General features: G+C 46.3%; 1 protein-coding gene across 1 annotated transcript in view; it reads left to right on the top strand.

Moving 5' to 3' along the window:
* Positions 1-16,696: 16,696 nt before the first annotated feature.
* LOC514257 (uncharacterized) overlaps positions 16,697-22,708 on the top strand; it is an 84,250-nt gene continuing 78,238 nt past the window's right edge. The window contains 1 exon segment of the mRNA NM_001075657.1: positions 16,697-16,814. Within this exon segment, the coding sequence (NP_001069125.1) occupies positions 16,773-16,814 (42 nt within the window). The 5' untranslated portion in view covers positions 16,697-16,772.

The following is a 22,708-nucleotide window of genomic DNA, read 5'->3' as shown; positions in this document are numbered from 1 at the left end:
TGCATTTATTTGTGTCTTCTTCATTTTCTTTCCTCAAAGTCTTATAGTTTCCACCTCCTTGTTTAAATTCATCTTTAAATATTTTATTGTTTTTGATGCTATTATGAACGGGTATGTTTTATTTCTTTTTCAGATGTTTTATTATTAGTGTGGAATGTGGCATTTCTGTACATTGATTTTCTATCCTGTAACTTTACTGAATTCACTGATTAGTTCTTACAATTTCTTAGTGGAGTCTTAGGATTTTCCGCATATGAGATCATATCATCTGCAAATAAAGATAATTATACTCCTACCTTTTTTATTTGGATGCCTTTTATTTCTTTATGTTACCTGGTTCCTATGGCTGTGGACTTCCAGTAATGTGTGGAATAGGAGTGGTGAGGTTGTCACCCTAGTCTTGGTTCTGATCTGATCATAGAAGAAAAATTTCCCACCTTTCAGCCTTGAGCATAGTGTGAGTTGTGGGCTTTTTATATTTGCCTTTAGCTACATTCTTTCTATATTTGACTTGTTGAAAGTCTTTTTTTAATCAAGAAAGGATGTTCCATTCTGTCCAGTGCTTTTTCTGCATCTGTTGAGATGATCATATATTTTTATCTTTCATTCTATTAATGTGGTGTATCACATTTACTGATTTGCATATGTCCAGACATACTGGCATCCCAGAGATAAATCCCACTTGATCATGGTGTATGATCCTTTTAATGTGCTGTTAAATTTGGTCTGCTAATATTTTGTTGATAGTTTTTGTATCTATATTCATCAAAGATATTGGTCTGTACAGTTGACCCTAGAACAATATGGGAAATGGGGTGGGATTAGGTGCACCAACCCTCCTCACAGCCAATAACCCTTGCATAACTTATAGTTGGATCTTTATACATGTGGTCCCTCCATATCCGTGGTTGCATCATATCTGTGCTTCCATCATATCCGTGGTTCCACATTCACAGATTCAGCCAACCATGGATTATTTAGTGCTGCCGTGTTTACTGTTGAAAAATATCTGCGTGTAAAGGAACCTGCTGCTACTGCTACGTCGCTTCAGTCGTGTCCAACTCTGTGCTTCCCCATAGACGGCAGCCCACCAGGCTCTCCCTTCCCTGGGATTTTCCAGGCAAGAACACTGGAGTGGGTTGCCATTTCCTTCTCCAATGCATGAAAGTGAAAAGTGAAAGGGAAGTCACTCAGTCGTGTCTGACTCTTGGCGACCCCATGGACTGCAGCCTACCAGGCTCCTCCGTCCATGGGATTTTCCAGGCAAGAGTACTGGAGTGGGTTGCCATTGCCTTCTCCAGTAAAGGAACCTACACAGTTCCAAATCATTTTTCAAGTTACACCTGTACTTTCTTTGCTTGTAATGTCCTTATCTGGCTTTGGTACTGCCAGGGTAATGCTGGCCTCCTATAATAAGCTTGTGAAGTAAGTATTATTAATTCCACCTGGTAAATTTGAAGGCTGATATTTGGAGAGGTTAGATAACATGTGTAAAGCTGCACAGCTAGTTAGAGGCAGAGTTGGTACTGGCTCTCAAACTCCATTCTTAAGCATTGGGCCACTCCTTCCCAAAAGAGACTTCTTGCCACTTCTTCACAAAAAGCTGCCCAGAGAAGGAGCACTGGAGTCAGGACTTGAAGATAGGTATGAGAGCAGCAGAGAGGAGAGGTGAGGGCAGAGGCTGGGACCCAAGATCACACCCTCATCCTTTCCCTAGCCCCATGAGAAGTAGAGGGGGCTCCTCCTGCAGGTCCCCTGGAGCTGTTGTGTGTGATCCCCCAGGAAGAGTGCGGAGGTCTCCAGGGCATGTGGCCTGGTTGGAGCTCAGCCACCATCTGTATCCCTTCTCCCCGCGTGCTGCAGGTAGGAAGCAGGATGGTGATTGTCGCTGCAGGCTGCGTGCTGCTCCTGATGGGCGTATTTGGGAAGATCGGGGCTGCATTTGCCACCATCCCGACACCCGTGATCGGAGGCATGTTCCTGGTGATGTTCGGGGTCATCACTGCCGTGGGGATTTCCAATCTCCAGGTGAGGCAAGGCACCCTTGGAAAAGCAGAAGCATTGCATCTCCTGAGAGGAGCCCATGGGGATGGAGATGAATGGAACAGCCCGGGGACAAGGGAGAAGGGCATCCTCTAGTCCCAGCAAATGCACCGGCCCCAAATGGAGGGAAGAAGTAACCAGGGACATCCAAACTTCTGAAAAACAAAATTGGATCCGTTTGTATCGAATTATCCAAACCCCTCAGCTCTCAGGGTCAAGGGGGAGTTGGGACTTGACCCAGAGCCTGTGCCCTCTGAATCCAACCTCCCCCTCCAGCCTCCAGTGATGGGCGAACAGGGGGCACTTTAGAGGGGTGCTTGGTGTTCAGTATAGGTGCTGATGGCTCCGGGCCTCTCTCTTGCAGTACGTGGACTTGAACTCATCCAGAAACCTCTTCATCTTCGGCTTCTCCATCTTCTGTGGGCTTGCCATTCCCAACTGGGTGAACAAGAACCCAGAGAGGCTCCGCACAGGTGATTCTCCATCCTCTAGACTTGTGACCATTCCAGGAGCAGAGCCAGTGGGGCCCTTGGTTCCTGGCAATTCCTGTCACTTCTTTTAAATTAACTATAGTCACCATGTTGTACATTACATCGCCATTACTTATTTCCAGTTTTGTTGAGATACAACTGGCATACATCACTGTATGATTCCAGGTATACAGCATAAAGTTTTGATGTACATCCATTGTGAAATGATTACCAAAATAAGTCTAGTTAACACCCATCATCTCACATGGATACAATAAAAAGAAGTGGGGGAAAAAAGAAAAACATTTCTCCTTGTAGTGAGAACTCTTAGGGTTTATTCTGTTAAGAACTGTATGGTTAACATACAGCAGCATTAACCATAGTTTTCATGTTGTACATTACACTGCTCATCCTTATCTCATAACCGGAAGTGTGTACCTTTTGATCACCTTCCTCCAGCACCTCCTTCTTCTCCCACTTCCCGCTTCTGGTAACTGCAAATCTGATCTCTTTTTCTATGAGTTTTTATCATTTTTTTAAGAGTCTACATATAATAAGTGAGATCATACATATTTGTTTTTCTCTCTCTGATTTATTTCACAGCACAGTGCCCTCAAGGTCTATCCATGTTGTGTAAATAGCGCCATTGCATTCTTTTCCTTATGGCTGGATAATATCCATTGTAAACATACACATTTTCTTTAGTTGCTCATCCACTGATGAACACTTAGGTTGTTTCGATATCTTGGCTGTTGTAAATAATGCTACTGTGAATGTGGCTGTGCATGTGTCTTGTTGAGTTGGTGTTTTCATTTTCTTTGAATAAATACCCAGAAGTGGAATTGTTGGGTCATATGGATGGACAGGGAGGCCTGGCGTGCTGCATTTCATGGGGTTGCAAAGAGTCGGACACGACTGAGTGACTGAACTGAATGGTAGTTCTGTTTTTAATTTCTTAAGGAACTCCATGCTGTTTTCCATACGGCTGCACTAATTTACAGGCCCATCAATGATGCATAAGGGTTTCTATTTTTCCACACCCTTGCCAACACTTCTCAGTTCTTTTTGGGAAAAGCCATCCTCACAGGTGTGAGATGAATGTCTCACTGTGGTTTTGATTTGCATTTCCCTGCTGTCAGTGATGCTGAACACCTTTCATGTACTCGTTGGTCATCTGGACATCTTCTTTGGCAAAGTCTCTGTCAAGATCCTCTGCCCATTTTGTAATCCCTGTCACTTTTGTCTCCACTGTAGGGATTCTTCAGCTGGACCAAGTCATCCAGGTGCTGCTGACCACGGGCATGTTTGTTGGTGGATTTCTGGGATTTCTGTTGGACAACACCATCCCTGGTAGGGCTCATCTCTGCCCTGTAAGCTGGCAGTTTGGGTAGACAGTCAGCATTAGGGCCAGCCGTGTTGCTTCCCTAGCCCTGGTTCCCATGTGAGGCTGGCCACAGCATACCCTGAGCAGGTCCAGGGTCTGGGTGGGGTGATTTAAAGTCCCTGTCTACAAATATAGTCACATTCTGAGGAACGTGAGGAGTTAGGCCTTCGACATATGATTTTGGGGGTGGGTGGGTGAGCACAGTTCAGCCCATAAAAGGACCACAAGGTGGGAAACATACCAGAAGCAAAGCGCAAAAGGCACAGCCCCAGCTCTCTTAGAGCCTGCAGTCTAGCTGGGGAGGGAGAGAACACAGTATAGATTCATATCCCAACCAAAGCCATAGCTGGTGTGCTGTGCTCCAGGTGCTCTGTACTGAGCGTACAGAGAGCAGCAGGACATGCCCGGCCTTCTGGAGCCTCACAGGCTTGTAGGAAAGGGAGACACAATCACAGACCCTTACACTACAGGGCACTGAGTGTGACGGTGAGCACACCAAACCCATCAGTGCTGAGGATGTGTCCGGGGAAGGGTGCAGAGTTGTCCTCACTGGTGGCTTTTCATACTCCCTTCTTGGTCCTCCGACAGTTTCTTGAAAGGACCTCTGTATGTAGTAACTCCTGCTTATTCTGATATTCTGTTTTCCACATTTCTTCTCTCCACCAAACATAAAAGACACATGCATTCCAGAAACATTGAAACATAGAAAGGTCCACCCTGGAAGAGGAAGAAAGAACAGTGGTTCACAGAAGGTCGTACCCTAGAGCTCAGAAACTCCTGGTGATGAGCTGAGTTGTTGCTGTTGTTTAGTCACTCAGTTACCTATGACTCTTTGTGACTCCATGGACTGCATCACGCCAGAACTCCCTGTCCATTACCAACTCCCAGAGCTTACTCAAACTCATGTCCATTGAGTAGGTGATGCCATCCACACATCTCATCCTCTGTCGTCCCCTTCTCCTCCTGCCTTCAATCTTTCCCAGCATCAGGGTCTTTTCCAGTGAGTCAGCTCTTCTCATCAGGTGGCCAAAGTATTGTAGCTTCAGCTTCAGCATCAGTTCTTGTAATGAATGTTCAGGGTTGTTTTCCTTTAGGATGGACTGGTTGGATCTCCTTGCTGTCCAAGGGACTCCCAAGAGTCTTCTCCAGCACTATAGCTCTAAAGCGGCAGTTCTTTGGCGCTCAAGCCTTCTTTATGGTCCAACTCTCACATCCATTGAGTTGAGTTGGGTGGAGTTTAGCTGAGCTGATTCTTGGGGTGGGCTGGGAGGAGGAGAAGGAGGAGCTGCCGGCAGGACCAGGGCATTGCGAACTGGTCTCTCCAGAGGCTCCTCCTGCCCAGGTCCGCCAGCTCCTTTGGGGCCCAGTCCTGACCTCGCTCGCTGTTTCCTATTAGGAAGTCTGGAGGAGAGAGGCCTTCTGGCATGGAATCAAGTCCAGGAGGAGTCTGAGGAGAGTACGAAGGCCTTGGAGGTCTACGACCTCCCCTGGGGGATCAGCACCAGGTTCTGCACATCCTCCTGTGCCCAGTACCTCCCCTTCTGGCCCAGGGAAGGTGAAGCGGGAGTGCGCCAGCTCTCGCTCTGCCCCTGGGACTCAGAAGAGGGGCCCCGGAGGGCCACAGACACCCGGCTGTGAGAAGGCTCCTTCTGCACCGCCCCCACCCAGTGTGCTCCTCACCCCACCCACTATGGGAGGTACCCTGTCGACCTGAGCGTCTCTGCACCCCACACATGATGGCAGAGTTAGATAAGTGTTAGATTAAGGCCAGGGCAAGTGTGCTGTGACCCCCGTCAGCGAGTCAGCGAGGTCTAGCCTCAAGCTACATCCTTACCGTGCTCAGCCCTCCGATCTCCAGGGTAAACCAGGGCAAATCAGGGCAAACAAGGGCAGCCCGGTGTCCACGAAGAAAGCCTCGAGGCAGTATTTTGATGCGTTGGGAGGCAGAGGCTTTGGGTGGGGTAGGGAACAGAGATGGGGCTGTTAGCTGAAAGATGACAGTAACATTTCTCTTCCTCCGAAAAGAAGTAGGAGGCCTCCTGACCCCTCCCATCCAGGTTCCTCCCATCCAGATTCCTCCCAATCAGGCCCCTTCCTTCCAGGCCCCTGCCACTGGGAAACGCTGAGCTTGTGCTAAGTCATTTCAGTCGTGTCCGACTCTGTGCAACCCTATGGACTGTAGACCACCAGGCTCCTCTGTCCATGGGACTCTCCAGGCAAGAATACTGGGGTGGGTTGCCATTTCCTCCCCCAGGGGATCTTTGCCCCCTGGGATGGAACCCACCTCTCTTACCTCCCCTGCTTTGACAGGCAGGTTCTTTACCACTAGTGCCACCTGGGAAGCCCCTGTAGACACTGAAGGGTGTGCAAAGCTACAGTCCCTGCATATGCCCAGTGCTAGTCCTTGGAGTCAGACTGCATCACAGGATGGTATGGTGAGGCAGTGAGCACTGGGGGTGCGGGTCAGATGCACCAGGTTTGGACCCTAAGACTTAACCTGCACTTCAGGTTCTCACAGGGACATGAAAGAGCCAAAGCCTTGGAAAGGCCTTCAGTGGAGTGGAGCCACTGTTGTCATGATTTATAAACTGTAAGAGCCAGGTGAACCTGCTGTCTCTGCATCCTCAATGGATTAGTCAGGATTCTCTAGAGACAGAGCCAATACGGGGGGTGTGTACATACATACATATCTGTGCCTATACATATATGTCTACAGATATATATATATATATATATATATATATATATATATATATATATATATATATGTACACACACACACATATGGGGAAGGCAGATGGAGAGATTGACTTCAGGATTGGGTTCAGGTGATTGTGGAGGCTGACAAGTCTGAAGTCTGCAGGGCAGGCCATGCAGGCTGGAATGAATTGCAGCTGGAATCTGAAGGCAGTCACTGGAAGAATTCCCTCTTCCTGAGGGAGGTTAGGGCTTCTCTGAGAGCTCAGTTGGTAAAGAATCTGCCTGCAATTCAGGAGACCCTGGTTCGATTCCTGGGTTGGGAAGCTCTGCTGGAGAAGGGATAGACTACCCACTCCAGTATTCTTGGACTTCCTTTGTGGCTCAGCTGATAAAGAATCTGCCTGCAATATGGGAGACCTGGGTTCGATCCCTGGGTTGGGATGATCCAAGGTGAAAGGCTCCAGTATTCTGGCCTGGAGAATTCCGGGCCATGGGGTAGCAGGTGCAGTCTATTCGGTCCTTCAACTTATTGGATGAGGCCCACCCACACTATGGAGGGTAATCTGCTTTACTCAAAGTCTGCTGATTTAAATGTTAATATCTTCTAAAAACACACACACACACACACCTAAAACCTTTAGAGAAATATCTATAAAAATGTTTGACCAAGTACCTGGGTACCATGGCCTTGCCAAGCTGACATGTAATAATAACCGACACCCCCAGTACACACCCCAAGGGCACTGATGCATTCTGCCCAGCAGCCTCAGCAAAAAGCATTGTGAGCACTGTGGGACCTGACATGGACTTCATTCAGGAGTCTTTATTGTCAGAAGAAGCAGATATAGGTGATTCTGCCTTGGTGTCCTGGAGCACAAGATTGAGGTCAGCATTGCTCCTGGGCTTTTAGAGCTTGCAGGATGTGGGGTGGACGCCAGAGCTCTCTAAAACTCATCAACACAATGCCCTGAAGCAGGTGTGCTGCAAGTACCCAGTGTCATGGGACAGATCCTGGCCGTCCTGCTTTTGAAAGACTCACGGCCTGGTCCTCGGGTGCATCTGGTACCCCGTGAAGAGGAGCACAGCGGGAGCATGTGTGTGCCCTGCAGAAGGCCAGCACCTCATTCAAAACAACCCTGAAAGACCGACACACAACCACACTATTCTTAAATACTTTATAACAACCAGAAACTACAACCATCGGGGCAGCCCACTCCAAAACGCCAAGGCAGGGGCCACTTGGGCTGCCAGAACACAAAGCCGGAGACCACCAGCCTCCTCCATCCCCTCCTGCTTCCAGCCCTCCCACATCACAGATCTTCATCATCAAACATCTCCGTGCACCTGAACGTTATCATCTCATCGTTGACAGGAAGGTCCGGTTCTTTCAAAACAGCAGTAGAAGAGTATTCCAGTTTTATCTGAGGGCTCCAGGCCTCAGGCGGGGGAGATGGCCCCACCATCTGAGGCATGCCTCCTCCCTCTGCTTCTCCCCCACATCTCTTCAGCGGTATCTTCTCCTCCAGCTTCCAGCCAGGAAGTTACGAGCAATGAGGGGCAGGGAGTCCATTTCCATTTCACTCAAGTCTGTACTCTACCGTCCCCAGAGGAGCTTCTCCTGGATACAGTAGAACTGGCTTCTCTCCTCTCCTGGGGATTTCTAAGAACCCATGAGCGAGACAGGGGCAATCTTAAAGCTTTATCCAAATGCCCTCAACAGAGGATGATGAATTATACCACGATGCACCCACCCATGGAATACTCTGCAGCTGCTTCCAATAAAAAGAATGGGCTCCTTCTCTGTGGGACACATGATTTCCAAAGAGCGCGGTCCAGAGCAGTGTGTATGGTGGGCTACCATTTGTGTCTGATGTGTGTGTGCTCAGTTGTGTCTGACTCTTTGCGATTCCATGGACTGTAGCCTGCTAGACTTCTCTGTCCCTGGGATTTTCCAGGCAAGAATATTGGAGTGGGTTGCTATTTCTTTCTCCAGGAGATCTTCCCAACCCAGGGGTCAAACCTGGGTCTCCTGCATTGCAGGCAGATTCTTTACCACTAGCGCCAACTGGGAATACCATTTGTATTTGATAGATTATATAAGGAGCTGGAGAATATTTCTGGATGACTGAATAAGAAACTGGTCATGACCATTGCCTTTGGGGGAGGGAATGCAATAGGAACAAGGAACACCGTTCATGGGTTAGCTATTTGGGGACCATTTTGAAAAGAAACAGCATTATGTTAATTTAGCAAGTGTTTCTCATTCCCTTAACGATGACATCAGCTAACCTGATTCCCCTTTACCTCTTCCCCTAAAGAGGAACATTCCTGGGTTTGTGTTCTTCCTGCATATCCCACCCCAGCAGAAAATCACCCCTGTAGTTTGTTAGCGCTTCTCATTAGGGGTTGATTCCCTTGAGCCTTGGGAAGCACCCCTAATCCAGCCAACTATCTCATGGATGTGGGGCCAGTTTGGGGGTGATTCTGAGAATGAAGCTCCAGAGAATGGTCCTCATCTGCTGTGCCCTCCTGATTGGGGTGGGCACATCAGAGCCAGAGTATCCAAGAGAGGGAAGAACTGGTCAAAGGAAAATCACTGGACCCCTTGTTTAGGGTGAGAATGGTGGCAAAGGTTGAGAAAAGGGGGAGCTGGAATGTGGAGGATGCCCTGAGGCCAAACATCAGGGGAGGGAGCCACACACTGGAGTCTTTCACAGAGTGCCTGAATGTCATTCCAAACGTTCTGCTTCCTTCAGTCAGTTCAGTTCAGTCGCTCAGTCGTGTCCAACTCTTTGCGACCCCATGAACTACAGCACGCCAGGCCTTCCTGTCCATCACCGGCTCCCGGAGTTCACCCAAACTCATGTCCATTGAGTCGGTGATGCCATCCAACCATCTCTAAGCCCCTGCACACGATGATGAGGGACTCTTTAGCTGCAGATCTGTGAAATCGCTAGGCTGCTAAGAGGTGTCTGCAGGGACTGGGTGCTGAAGTGTGTTGAGTAGCATTTCCCCCAGTTCATGCCCACCTGGAGCCTATTTGAAACTAGAGTCTGTGCAGATGTGATTAACTAAGGCTGTAAGCTGAAGTCATGCTGGATTTGGGGTGTGCCCTTGATCCAAACTATAGGTGTCCTTACAAGATGAGAGGGACACAGAGATCACAGAAGACGGAGGCAGCGATGCAGCTACAAGTGCAGGATCTCCGGCACTGCTGGGAGCACCGGGAGCTGGGAAAAGGCAGGAGAAATTCTCCCCTAGAGCTTTCAGGGGGAGCACGGCAGATCAACACCAAAACTGGGCCTGGGAGAATAAATTTTTGTTGTTTTAAGCCCCTGAGTTTGTGGTAATTTGTTACATGAGTCCTAGGAAACCAATACAGGCACTGGGATGAATGGGGAAGAGAATGCAGTTGCCCTCTTTACACACCCTGTACCAAGGCCTGAGGCCTCCCACATGAGGACACTCTTGGGCAGCTTGTTCAAGACACAGATTCCCGGGGCCACATCTCACAATACTGAATGGAAATCTTGAGTGCGGGGACGTCAGGAATCTGCATTCCAATGAGCTCCCAAGGTGAGTCAAGTCTGAGCGCCTCTGCTTTACATGAGCTCCAGTCCTGCCAGTTCTTTCTTTCCTGCTCTGTGTAAGTAACAAAGTGGGGAAAACAAAGACTGTCCCATCCATCTGCTCTCAAAGCCTTGGTAAAGTGACCTGACTTCACTGTGCCCAGAGCAAGGGACTCAGTGGTCAGGGCTGGCAGCCAAGGGTTGGTGGGGGGTGCAGAGAGCAAACTGCAGGAAACGGCCTTGGCTCCAAGTGGTCTCAGCAGAGGAAAGGGAAGGGTAAGCAGGAAAAGGGCCACACTGAAAAGCTGCCCTGATTATTTTTGGACTTTTCATCACTATCACGTACCTTTTAAAATAAACAGCTATATTTTTGCTAAATCAGTGGCAAAATCCATGGCTCTGAATCTGAAAGGGGCTGTCTCCTTGGCAAGTCATGAATAACCCCCTCCTTCCCATGGAAACTTCCAGGAATGAACCTTCTACCCAAGACCCCCACATGCATGTCACGGTGGGCTGCACAGTCAGCTTTTTGGAAGCAGAAATTAATATCCTTCAAAAGCCGACAGCAAATATTACCCCAGTGTCTCAGAAAGTGATGAACTAGTTCAGCCTCTCAAAAGGCATCGAGAAATCACACATGTAGGAATGCCTGCCAAGGGCCAGGCCTCTGAGGTCTGGTTCCTGCCTCGAGGCTCCCAGGCTCGGATGTGCCCTGAAGAGCATCCCCCTGCCTCTTCCCTGGACATCCGCCTTCCACAAGATGAACTAGACTAAAGTCAACTATCCATGGAAGAACGTTCCCCCGTGGTGTGAACTGGGGGAGCTGCAGCCAGTGCTCCCCTCCAGAGCCCACCATCTGAGGGGAGGCGAGCCAAGGCCTGACTGCACCCTGCTCCATCCTACCTGTTTGACTTGAGTGTCAACACAGCAAAAGTCTTTGAAAAAATCGACGATCTGCATGTACAGCTGAAACTTGTCCTCCGGATTTTTTGAGTTTTAGACAGCCAGCCTGGAACTATCAGCAGAAAGGAGGAAGAAACAGCCGTTAGAATCCTAACTTTTTACCTCTGCTTTGTTGTTGCTGTTCAGTCACTAAGTCGTATCTGACTCTTTGGGACCCCATGGACTGCAGCATGCCAGGCTTCGCTGTCATTCACCATCTCACGGAGTTTGCTCAAATGCATGTCCATTCATTCGGTGATGCCATCTAACCATCTCATCCTCTTGTTGCCCGCTTCTCATCCTGCCCTCAATCTCCACCTCTGCTTGCACCATCTAAAAATATCTGGATTACAATGAGAACCACTTTGAAGCACGCAGCTGGACCCTCCAGAAGGTGGCCCAGGGCCTTCTGTGGAAGGTTTGCACAGCCCCAGTTCCAGCATCATGTCTAGAAGCTGCTGGGGAAGCAAGACTACAGGGAGGCTGGCCCATGGGTCCTAGTTCAGTGTTCTGAGCTGTGTCCTGGGGAACAAGGAGCAAGATTTCCTCTCCACCCAAAGTCAGGCTCTGCTCCCACCCGTGACCTCCCAGGCTCAGGAAACACAGGGCACGATCGAGGTCAGTCCCTTGACATGCCTCTGGCTCAGGAGGTCTAAAGTGAAACGCCAGCCCTGGCACAGAGGCTTCCCTGAAGATTCTTTTCCTGCTGTTTCCTGGAACAAGGGGAGAAGCCTACCAACAGGACTATGAATCAGGCCAGACAGCTTGTGGTGCTTTGACCTCACTTCCTGCTGGAATGAGGCCTCACAGTCAGCTTGGGAACCCTGGCAGCAACCCTCTGCCTTTTCTAGGGAAAGACAAAAAAAAAAAATTTTTTTTTTTCCTGATTGGTTGTTTTCTGTTCCACCAGCAGGGTGAGTAGTTAACAAAATTATTTGCCAAGTACACTTTGGCCACTTTTCAAAGAAATTGTTTACATAGCCCAAGCCCAACAAAGAGACAGCAATGTCTGTCTCCAGCCGGTTTCCGCAAAATCAAACTTAACACAGCCGGGAAGAGTCACCACGGAAAATCGCTTTGAGATTTTGGGCAAGTCTGGCTGGGCTGGGCTGGGGGAGGGGGGTGGCAGCTAAGTTGCTGACCTCTCATCTGCCTGCAGGCCCCCAGGGCTCTGGGCTGGAGCCACAGGCCTCAGAAAAAATGAAGATGTTCTTTGGGATCATGAGAACATGAATGTCACCTCATTCCCAAGGCAGAAAGCTACATGTTCTTGCTTCTTAAAGAAAAAAAAAAAAAATGTTATTTATTTGGCTGTGTGGGTCTTACTAGCAGCACGCAGGATCTAGTTCCCTGACCAGGGATCAAAACCGGCCCTCTGCTTAGAGAGTGTCGGGTCTTAATCACTGGTCACCTCTTTTTAACCAGGTATCTGAGGGGGCTGTGCCTTTAGGCTGTAAGACCACAGCTTTTCAAAGTAGCAAGGACATTTTAGTCCTAAACTCTCTCTTTCTGAGAAAACACAACTGTTTTTTATGTGTGTGTGTGTGTTTAAAAAAACCAAGCTACTTCTTGTTTTAAAATCTCCCCAGATGCTCTTCCGACTTCAGGGGGTCATCCCTCCTTCTACATCCTTCCCATCAGCACTGTAAAAACAGCTTCTCCCCTTGTGCAGTTCAGAGACTCTGTCACTCACCCCAAGGCTCAGGCATGGGGCCTGTTTCCATGTTGGCCCAGACTCTCTCTGTCCACCTCTTAAACCAGACTGACTGTTGTAACCCACCCACGGCCACCTCACCCCAGGAGACAGTGCAAATCACTAGAGTTGACAACTCACTGATGTATCTCAGCCCTGGGTCACAACAGAAGAATTGTCTCTGCTGAAGAAGCCCCAGAGAAGATCCTCCCCAGGGCAATGGCACAATCCTAGGACCAGCCTTTTCTGAATCACAGGAAAAAGTGGATTTCCAAGAACTTCCACTGAATTATGCTCCCCTCTGAGAGGCTGCAAGGGAGAGGGTCCTAAACACCCCAACAGGGACACCCACACACAGTCTCATACCCCTCCTCACCTGGGGCTAGATGTGCCTGGAGCTTCACTTTTGTCCAGGAAACTTGCCACATCGAAGGCTTCTTCAAAAAGGATCTGAAAGAAACCACAAAACTTCACGTGTCAGAAATCGCCACACTCTGATGTTTGCTCTGGGCTGCCGAGGGATAGAAAGGCTCCCTACCTTTTGTCCCCAAAGGGGTGCATGTTAAAGCTGAGTCCCAAACCCAGGGTCTCTGCTTGGTGACCTTTACAGGGGATGAATATTAAGTTCTTGACCACCCAGAAAAAACTGCCAACCTCAGAGAGTGGCTGAGAGATGGGGAAGCACTGGGGACCATGGTCTTCTCTTTCTAAAGAGGGTGGGAGCTTAGGAGGGAGAGGTAACAGCCAGAGGTGAGCCTCTGTTTACACAGGAAAGGGCTCATCTACACCGCCCAAGGGACAGACTGAGCCCAGCATCCACAATCTAGCAGTTTCATTCTAGGGGAACAGAGGTTCAGGGGCTCGGGGGTTAGGTTGCAGAGAGCCCACTCCCAGGGTGGATATGCCACAGTCAACCCGCTCCCTCCCACGTCCCTGCCCCAACCTCACTCCACCTTGGGAGTCCCTTGCAGTCACACCAGTCACTTGGGGTGCTTGTTAAAAACAGATTCTGAGCCATCCCCTCAAAGACTCAGATTCAGTGGGTCTAGAGTATTAGCCAAGCACCTGCCTTTCAACTAAACTCCACTTAAGTAGTCTGGAGGGTCAACAATAACTAGAGACCAAAGGGCCGAGATTTGGGAAAAAAAAAAAAATCTGTGATAAAGGATGCAATCCTTAGAGCAGGAACTAGGCATCCTGGATAGGTCCTCCCACACACTGGGCTCGTCTGTGTATTGGAAGGACTGGATGAGGCGACAGTAGTTTTCCATGCCTGGGTCCTGATGTCTAGGAAGTCTCCCAGAGAATGGGCCATCCTGGGCTGTCCACTGGATCATAGAAAAAGCTAAAGAATTCCGGAAAAGCATCTGCTTCATTGACTACTTCAAAGATAAAGTCTTTGACTGTGTAGATCACAACAAACTGGAAAATTCTTAGAGATGGGAATACCAGACCACCTTACCTGCCTCCTGAGAAACCTGTATGCAGGTCAAGAAGCAACAGTCGGAACTGGACATGGAACAATGGACTGGTTCCAAATTGGGAGAGGAGTACGTCAAGGCTGCATACTGTCACCCTGCTTATTTAACTTACATGCAGAGTACGTGTGAAATCCCGGGCTGGATGAAGCACAAGCTGGAATCAAGATTTCTGGGAGAAATATCAATAACTTCAGATATGCAGATGACACCACCCTGATGGCAGAAAGGAAAGAGGAATTAAAGAGCCTCTTGATGAAGGAGAAAGAGCAGAGTGAAAAAGCTGGCTTAAAACTCAATATTCAAAAATGAAGATCATGGCATCTGGTCCCATCACTTCATGGCAAATAGCTGGGGAAACAATGGACACAGTGAGAGACTTTATTTGGGGGGTGCTAAGCTGAGAAGCGCTGGACTGGAAGAAACACAAGCTTGAATATAGATATCTGGGAGAAATATCAATAACCTCAGATATGCAGATGACACCACCCTTATGGCAGAAAGTGAAGAGGAACTAAAAAGCCTCTTGATGAAAGTGAAAGTGGAGAGTGAAAAAGTTGGCTTAAAGCTCAACATTCAGAAAACTAAGATCATGGCATCTGGTCCCATCACTTCATGGGAAATAGATGGGGGAACAGTGGAAACAGTGTCAGACTTTATTTTTCTGGGCTCCAAAATCACTGCAGATGGTGACTGCAGCCATTAAATTAAAAGACACTTACTCCTTGTAAGGAAAGTTATGTCCAACCTAGATAGCTTATTCAAAAGCGGAGACATTACTTTGCCGACAAAGGTCCATCTAGTCAAGGCTGTGGTTTTTCCTATGGTCATGTATGGATGTGAGAGTTGGATTGTGAAGAAAGCTGAGCACCGAAGAATTGATGCTTTTGAACTGTGGTGTTGGAGAAGACTCTTGTGAGTTCCTTGGATGGCAGGGAGATCCAACCAGTCCATTCTGAAGGAGATCAGCCCTGGGATTTCTTTGGAAGGAATGATGCTAAAGCTGAAACTCCAATACTTTGGCCACCTCATGCACAGAGCTGACTCATTGGAAAAGACTCTGATGCTGGGAGGGATTGGGGGCAGGAGGAAAAGGAGATGACAAAGGATGAGATGGCTGGATGGCATCAGTGACTCGATGGATGTGAGTCTGAGTGAACTCTGGGAGTTGGTGATGGACAGGGAGGACTGGCATGCTATGATTCATGGGGTTGCAAAGAGTTGGGCTTGACTGAGCGACTGAACTGAACTGAAAGGTCAACTACTTAATGACCGTTGACTGTCTTCTGACCTTGGTTTTTCTATTATAGCTTAATCAGCTCTGTCCCCTCCCATGTCAAACTTCTCATTGTTTTGCTTTGCAGGGCTTCCTCTTGGACGGACTCCTATCAGTGTCTATGTAGGTCCCACTACATGTTTCCTGAAACGTGGGTCCCAGTACTATCTGTTCCAGAACATTCCATCATTATGAATAACAGGTATTTGTTTACATCGGCCTTCATGTGCATACACGCTAAGTTGCTTCAGTTGTGTCTGACTCTTTGCAACCCTGTGGACTGTAGCCAGCAGGCTTCTCTGTCCACGGGATTCTCTGGGCAAGAATATTGGAGTCGGTTGCCATGCCCTCCTCCAGGGGATCTTCCCAACCCAGGGATTGAACCCACATCTCTTACATCTCCTGCATTGGCAGGCGGGTTCTTTACCACTAGCACCACCTGGGAACCCCATTGGACTTCATGGAATGGGGTTTACTGAGAATTTTAGAGGAGCATTTTAGTACTCTGTGTGGGATAAGACTGAGACTGCCTTCCTGGATTTGTCTCTCCAATAGGTAGCTTACTAGAAGTTTCTACATATTAGGGAGCCAGGCACCCAAGTTGTAGAAGCACTTTTTCTCAGCCTCTCACCTGAGGTCTTTGCTCCACCCATGAGCCTTAGTAGCCTCTCCCAGGTCAGCATTTAGGGCCAGCAGTCCCTGCCTAACGGCTGTGTCAGTGTATCTCAGGGGCCAGGCTGCTTGTGTCACTTTTGCAATGTTTACATTCCAGTTCAACCAGTCACTAGAAATCAGCTTTAGAAAACAGAAAAGCCCCTCTGTCTGGCCCAGAGACTCACCCCCTCTTCTCTTGCCCCTGGGAACCTGGTTTCCAGAAAGTGCTGTCCTGCCACATCTCAACAGGCTGCCCCCTGATTTGTTTCCTTGGTGCCATGGGGGATCATTAACTTCTCTGCAACTACCCACACTTTTCAAATGATGCAACGCTTACGATCACTGGATGTACCTCGGTCCCCTGAAGTGACCTAAGAGGGCTGGAGGGGATGTCTGTTAGAGACCAGTAGGTGGGGCTTGGAGGCCCCACCCTCTTGGATCCTCATCTTTCCCTCTCTCTTATTATTTTGGCAGGCTGTGAGAAGTTAATCTTCCTCTCTAGCAGCGGCTTCGTTTCTTTTCTGTTCTGAGAGGAAGGCAAAAAGAGAAGACCTCAAGCGGCCATGAACTCTGCCATCACTACCTGTGAGCACCCCAACCCCTTGGTGAGTGCTGGTAGAAGAGAGGGGATGATAGAGGTGGGGTGTGTGTTAAGTGTTAGTCTCTCAGTCGTGTCCGACTCTTTGCAGTGTCATGTGCTGTAGCCTGCCAGGGTCTTCTGTCCATGGGATTCTCCAGGCAAGAATACTGGAGCAGGTTGCCATTCCCTTCTCCAGGAGATCTTCCTGACCCAGGGATCAAACCCAGGTCTCCTGCATTGCAGGCAGATTGGTGGGGTAGCCGAAAAGAGGAAAGACCCTGGAGAAAGGTCCCAGTGTGGAGTTCTAATGCAGATTCATGAGGAAGGTGGCTTGTGTTCCAAGTGAGATGTTGAATTTTCACAGCTGTTCTTCTGCTGCCACTGTCGCAAGGCAAACATCCCATCCTCAGTGCTGAACTCCGTGAATGAATTACAAAGGCAGAAGGGAGAGCTGAAAGGCCCTCTGTTTTACTCTGTTGAATCTAGGTGTTTGTTTTCCAGGTTTCTCAGCATTATGATTTCTTTGATCAGAAAGCCTTTCTGAAGCAAAGCAAAGAGAAAGAGGAAAGCAGAGAGAGAGAGAGGATGAGAGAGGGTGAGAGACATGGAACTACTGTTTACCGAATGGCTGATATGTCCTAGTATTATGTACTTTATTTTCCTCCTTCAAGCCACTGAGGCATACACCTCTGTTCCCATTTTACATATAAGGAAGCTGAGGCCCAGAGAAGTAAAGGGACAATAACCCATCTGGAGGCCTCTCCAGCTCATCCTTGAGCCCTGCTCCCACCATTCTTTCCAGCCTAGTTTGGCCACCTAAAAACCAGGGCCGGGGTTGGGGGGAGCTGACTGAGTGGGGACCCTCTGCCCACCATAGCCAGACAGTCTCTCTCCCCACCAGGCCCAGCCATGGTATCTGTGCGACAGGTGCCATGCATGAGCCTGGGCTGGGCCCTCAGAACTGTCCCCTGGAGCCCAGCTGCCAGACCTTGCCCACTGCTAGTCTCAGTCTTCTGGTAAAGGGACTGTGGCTGACTCTTCTGGAAAAATTTGACAGGCACCTGAGAGAAATTTCCTCTCCTCTCAGAATTCCTATTGCTAAAAGTAAAAATTCAACTGGGTAAATTTAAAGCTAGTTGGCTTTATTTTTTAAAATTGTTATTATTTCTTTTGGCCACACCTTGCAGCATGCAGGATCTTAGTTCGCACACCAGGGTTTGGACCCAGGCCCCCTGCAGTGATTCCACATGGTTAAGTGTGGAGTCTTAACCGGTCGACCGCCAGGGAAGTCCACATAATTGGCTTTATTTAATGATTCATGAAATGGACAGCATACCATCATAGAAGGTAGAAGGGAGCTTTGAGGAGCTGTACAAAATGGAGGAGTTTTATAGGCAGAAGGAGGCATGGCAAAGTTATTCTATCAAAGAGTGGATTGTTTCAGGCCAGGTCACTTTCCTGAAAAGCAGGGGTCTACCAGGCAGATCATCTCACTAGTTCTGACCAGATAATTCGAGACGGACTAGTGAAAAGTTACATCCCTGTGAGAAACCAAAACTGCATGCAATTAATTAGGTTAGGCATTAGGTTAGAACTTCCCTGGTGGCTCAGACTGTAAAGCGTCTGCCTACAATGCAGGAGACCTGGGTTCAATCCCTGGGTTGGGAAGATCTCCTGGAGAAGGAAATGGCAACCCACTCCAGTATTCTTTCCTGGGAAATCCCATGGACAGAGGAGTCTGGTAGGCTACAGTCCATGGGGTCAAAAAGAGTAGGACACGACTGAGCGACTTCACTTTCTTTCACTTTATTAAGTCTTGGTTGGCTGATATGGGCTTAGCATTAGTTACTCCATTTTGGACCTTTTAAAATTTTTGTTGTTGTTGTTGTTTTATTTGTTTTTTGTTTTTTTAATTTTATTTTATTTTTAAACTTTACAATATTGTATTAGTTTTGCCAAATATCGAAATGAATCTGCCACAGGTATACCTGTGTTCCCCATCCTGAACCCTCCTCCCTCCTCCCTCCTCCCTCCCCATACCCTCTTTCTGGGGTATGCACCAGCCCCAAGCATCCAGTATCGTGCATTGAACCTGGACTGGCGACTCGTTTCATACATGATATTATACATGTTTCAATGCCATTCTCCCAAATCTCCCGACCCTCTCCCTCTCCCACAGAGTCCATAAGACTGATCTATACATCAGTGTCTCTTTTGCTGTCTCGTACACAGGGTTATTGTTACCATCTTTCTAAATTCCATATATATGCGTTAGTATACTGTATTGGTGTTTTTCTTTCTGGTTTACTTCACTCTGTATAATAGGTTCCAGTTTCATCCATCTCATTAGAACTGATTCAAATGTATTCTTTTCAATGGCTGAGTAATACTCCATTGTGTATATGTACCACAGCTTTCTTATCCATTCATCTGCTGATGGGCATCTAGGTTGCTTCCATGTCCTGGCTATTATAAACAGTGCTGGGATGAACATTGGGGTACACGTGTCTCTTTTTCTTCTGGTTTCCTCAGTGTGTATGCCCAGCAGTGGGATTGCTGGATCATAAGGCAGTTCTATTCCCAGTTTTTTAAGGAATCTCCACACTGTTCTCCATAGTGGCTGTACTAGTTTGCATTCCCACCAACAGTGTAAGAGAGTTCCCTTTTCTCCACACCCTCTCCAGCATTTATTGCTAGTAGACTTTTGGATCGCAGCCATTCTGACTGGCGTGAAATGGTACCTCATAGTGGTTTTGATTTGCATTTCTCTGATAATGAGTGATGTTGAGCATCTTTTCATGTGTTTGTTAGCCATCTGTATGTCTTCTTTGGAGAAATGTCTATTTAGTTCTTTGGCCCATTGTTTGATTGGGTCATTTATTTTTCTGGAGTTGAGCTGTAGGAGTTGCTTGTATATTTTTGAGATTAGTTGTTTGTCCATTGCTTCATTTGCTATTATTTTCTCCCATTCTGAAGGCTGCCTTTTCACCTTGCTAATAGTTTCCTTTGTTGTGCAGAAGCTTTTAAGTTTAATTAGGTCCCATTTGTTTATTTTTGCTTTTATTTCCAATATTCTGGGAGGTGGGTCATAGAGGATCCTGCTGTGATGTATGTCAGAGAGTGTTCTCCTCTAGGAGTTTTATAGTTTCTGGTCTTACGTTGAGATCTTTAATCCATTTTGAGTTTTTTTTTGTGTATGGTGTTAGAAAGTGTTCTAGTTTCATTCTTTTACAAGTGGTTGACCAGTTTTCCCAGCACCACTTGTGAAAGAGATTGTCTTTAATCCATTGTATATTCTTGCCTCCTTTGTCAAAGATAAGGTGTCCATATGTGTGTGGATTTATCTCTGGGCTTTCTATTTTGTTCCATTGATCAATATTTCTGTCTTTGTGCCAGTACCATACCATCTTGATAACTGTGCCTTTGTAATAGAGCCTGAAGTCAGGTAGGTTGTTTCCTCCAGTTCCATTCTTCTTTCTCAAGATCACTTTGGCTATTCGAAGTTTTTTGTATTTCCATACAAATTGTGAAATTATTTGTTCTAGCTCTGTGAAGAATACCATTGGTAGCTTGATAGGGATTGCATTGAATCTATAAATTGCTTTGGGTAGTATACTCATTTTCACTATATTGATTCTTCCAATCCATGAACATGGTATATTTCTCCATCTATTAATGTCTTCTTTGATTTCTTTCACCAGTGTCTTATAGTTTTCTATATATAGGTCTTTAGTTTCTTTAGGTAGATATATTCCTAAGTATTTTATTTTTTCTGTTGCAATGGTGAATGGAATTGTTTCCTTAATTTCTCTTTTGGTTTTCTCATTATTAGTGTATAGGAATGCAAGGGATTTCTGTGTGTTGATTTTATATCCTGCAACTTTACTATAATCATTGATTAGTTCTAGTAATTTTCTGGTGGAGTCTTTAGGGTTTTCTATGTAGAGGATCATGTCATCTGCAAACAGTGAGAGTTTTACGTCTTCTTTTCCAATTTGGATTCCTTTTATTTCTTTTTCTGCTCTGATTGCTGTGGCCAAAACTTCCAAAACTATGTGGAATAGTAATGGTGAAAGTGGGCACCCTTGTCTTGTTCCTAACTTTAGAGGAAATGCTTTCAATTTTTCACCATTGAGGATAATGTTTGCTGTGGGCTTGTCATAGATAGCTTTTATTATGTTGAGGTATATTCCTTCTATTCCTGCTTTCTGGAGAGTTCTTATCATAAATGGATGTTGAATTTTGTCAAAGGCTTTCTCTGCATCTATTGAGATAATCATATGGTTTTTATTTTTCAATTTGTTAATGTGGTGTATAACATTGATTGATTTGTGGATATTGAAGAATCCTTGCATCCCTGGGATAAAGCCCACTTGGTCATGGTGTATGATCTATTTAATGTGTTGTTGGATTCTGATTGCTAGAATTTTGTTAAGGATTTTTGCATCTATGTTCATCAGTGATATTGGCCTGTAGTTTTCTTTTTCTTGTGGCATCTTTGTCAAGTTTTGGTATTAGGGTGATGGTGGCCTCATAGAATGAGTTTGGAAGTTTACCTTCCTGTGCAATTTTCTGGAAGAGTTTGAGCAGAATAGGTATTAGCTCTTCTCTAAATTTTTGGTAGAATTCAGCTGTGAAGCCTTCTGGACCTGGGCTTTTGTTTGCTGGAAGAGTTTTGATTACAGTTTCAATTTCCGTGCTTGTGATGGGTCTGTTAAGATTTTCTATTTCTTCCTGGTCTAGTTTTGGAAAGTTGTACTTTTCTAAGAATTTGTCCATTTCTTCCACGTTGTCCATTTTATTGGCATATAATTGTTGATAGTAGTCTCTTATGATCCTTTGTATTTCTGTGTTGTCTGTTGTGATCTCTCCATTTTCATTTCTAATTTTATGGATTTGATTTTTCTCCCTTTGTTTCTTGATGAGTCTGGCTAATGGTTTGTCAATTTTATTTATCCTTTCAAAGAACCAGCTTTTGGCTTTGTTGATTTTTGCTATGGTCTCTTTTGTTTCTTTTGCATTTATTTCTGCCCTAATTTTTAAGATTTCTTTCCTTCTACTAACCCTGGGGTTCTTCATTTCTTCCTTTTCTCGTTGCTTTAGGTGTAGGGTTAGGTTATTTATTTGACTTTTTTCTTGTTTCTTGAGGTAGGGCTGTATTGCTATGAACTTTCCCCTTAGGACTGCTTTTAAAGTGTCCCACAGGTTTTGGGTTGTTGTGTTTTCATTTTCATTCATTTCTACGCAAATTTTGATTTCTTTTTTGATTTCTTCTGTGATTTGTTGGTTTATTCAGCAGCGTGTTGTTCATCCTCCATATGTTGGAATTTTTAATAGTTTTTCTCGTGTAATTGAGATCTAATCTTACTGCATTGTGGTCAGAAAAGATGCTTGGAATGATTTCAGTTTTTTTGAATTTACCAAGGCTAGATTTATGGCCCAGGATGTGATCTATCCTGAAGAAGGTTCCATGAGCACTTGAGAAAAAAGTGAAATTCATTGATTTGGGATGAAATGTCCTATAGATATCAATTAGGTCTAACTGGTCTATTGTATCATTTAACGTTTGTGTTTCCTTGTTAATTTTCTGTTTAGTTGATCTATCCATAGGTGTGAGTGGGGTATTAAAGTCTCCCACTATTATTGTGTTATTGTTAATTTCTCCTTTCATACTTGTTAGCATTTGTCTTACATATTGTGGCGCTCCCGTGTTAGGTGCATATATATATTTATAATTGTTATATCTTCTTCTTGGATTGATCCTTTGATCATTATGTAGTGACCATCTTTGTCTCTTTTCACAGCCTTTGTTTTAAAGTCCATTTTATCTGATATAAGTATTGCTACTCCTGCTTTCTTTTGGTCCCTATTTGCATGGAAAATCTTTTTCCAGCCCTTCACTTTCAGTCTGTATGTGTC

The sequence above is a fragment of the Bos taurus genome, chromosome 4, assembly GCF_002263795.3.
Source record: "Bos taurus isolate L1 Dominette 01449 registration number 42190680 breed Hereford chromosome 4, ARS-UCD2.0, whole genome shotgun sequence".
Lineage (NCBI taxonomy): Eukaryota > Metazoa > Chordata > Mammalia > Artiodactyla > Bovidae > Bos > Bos taurus.
The sequence above is the reverse complement of the archived record's forward strand: the minus strand, read 5'-3'. Positions and strand labels throughout refer to the sequence as shown.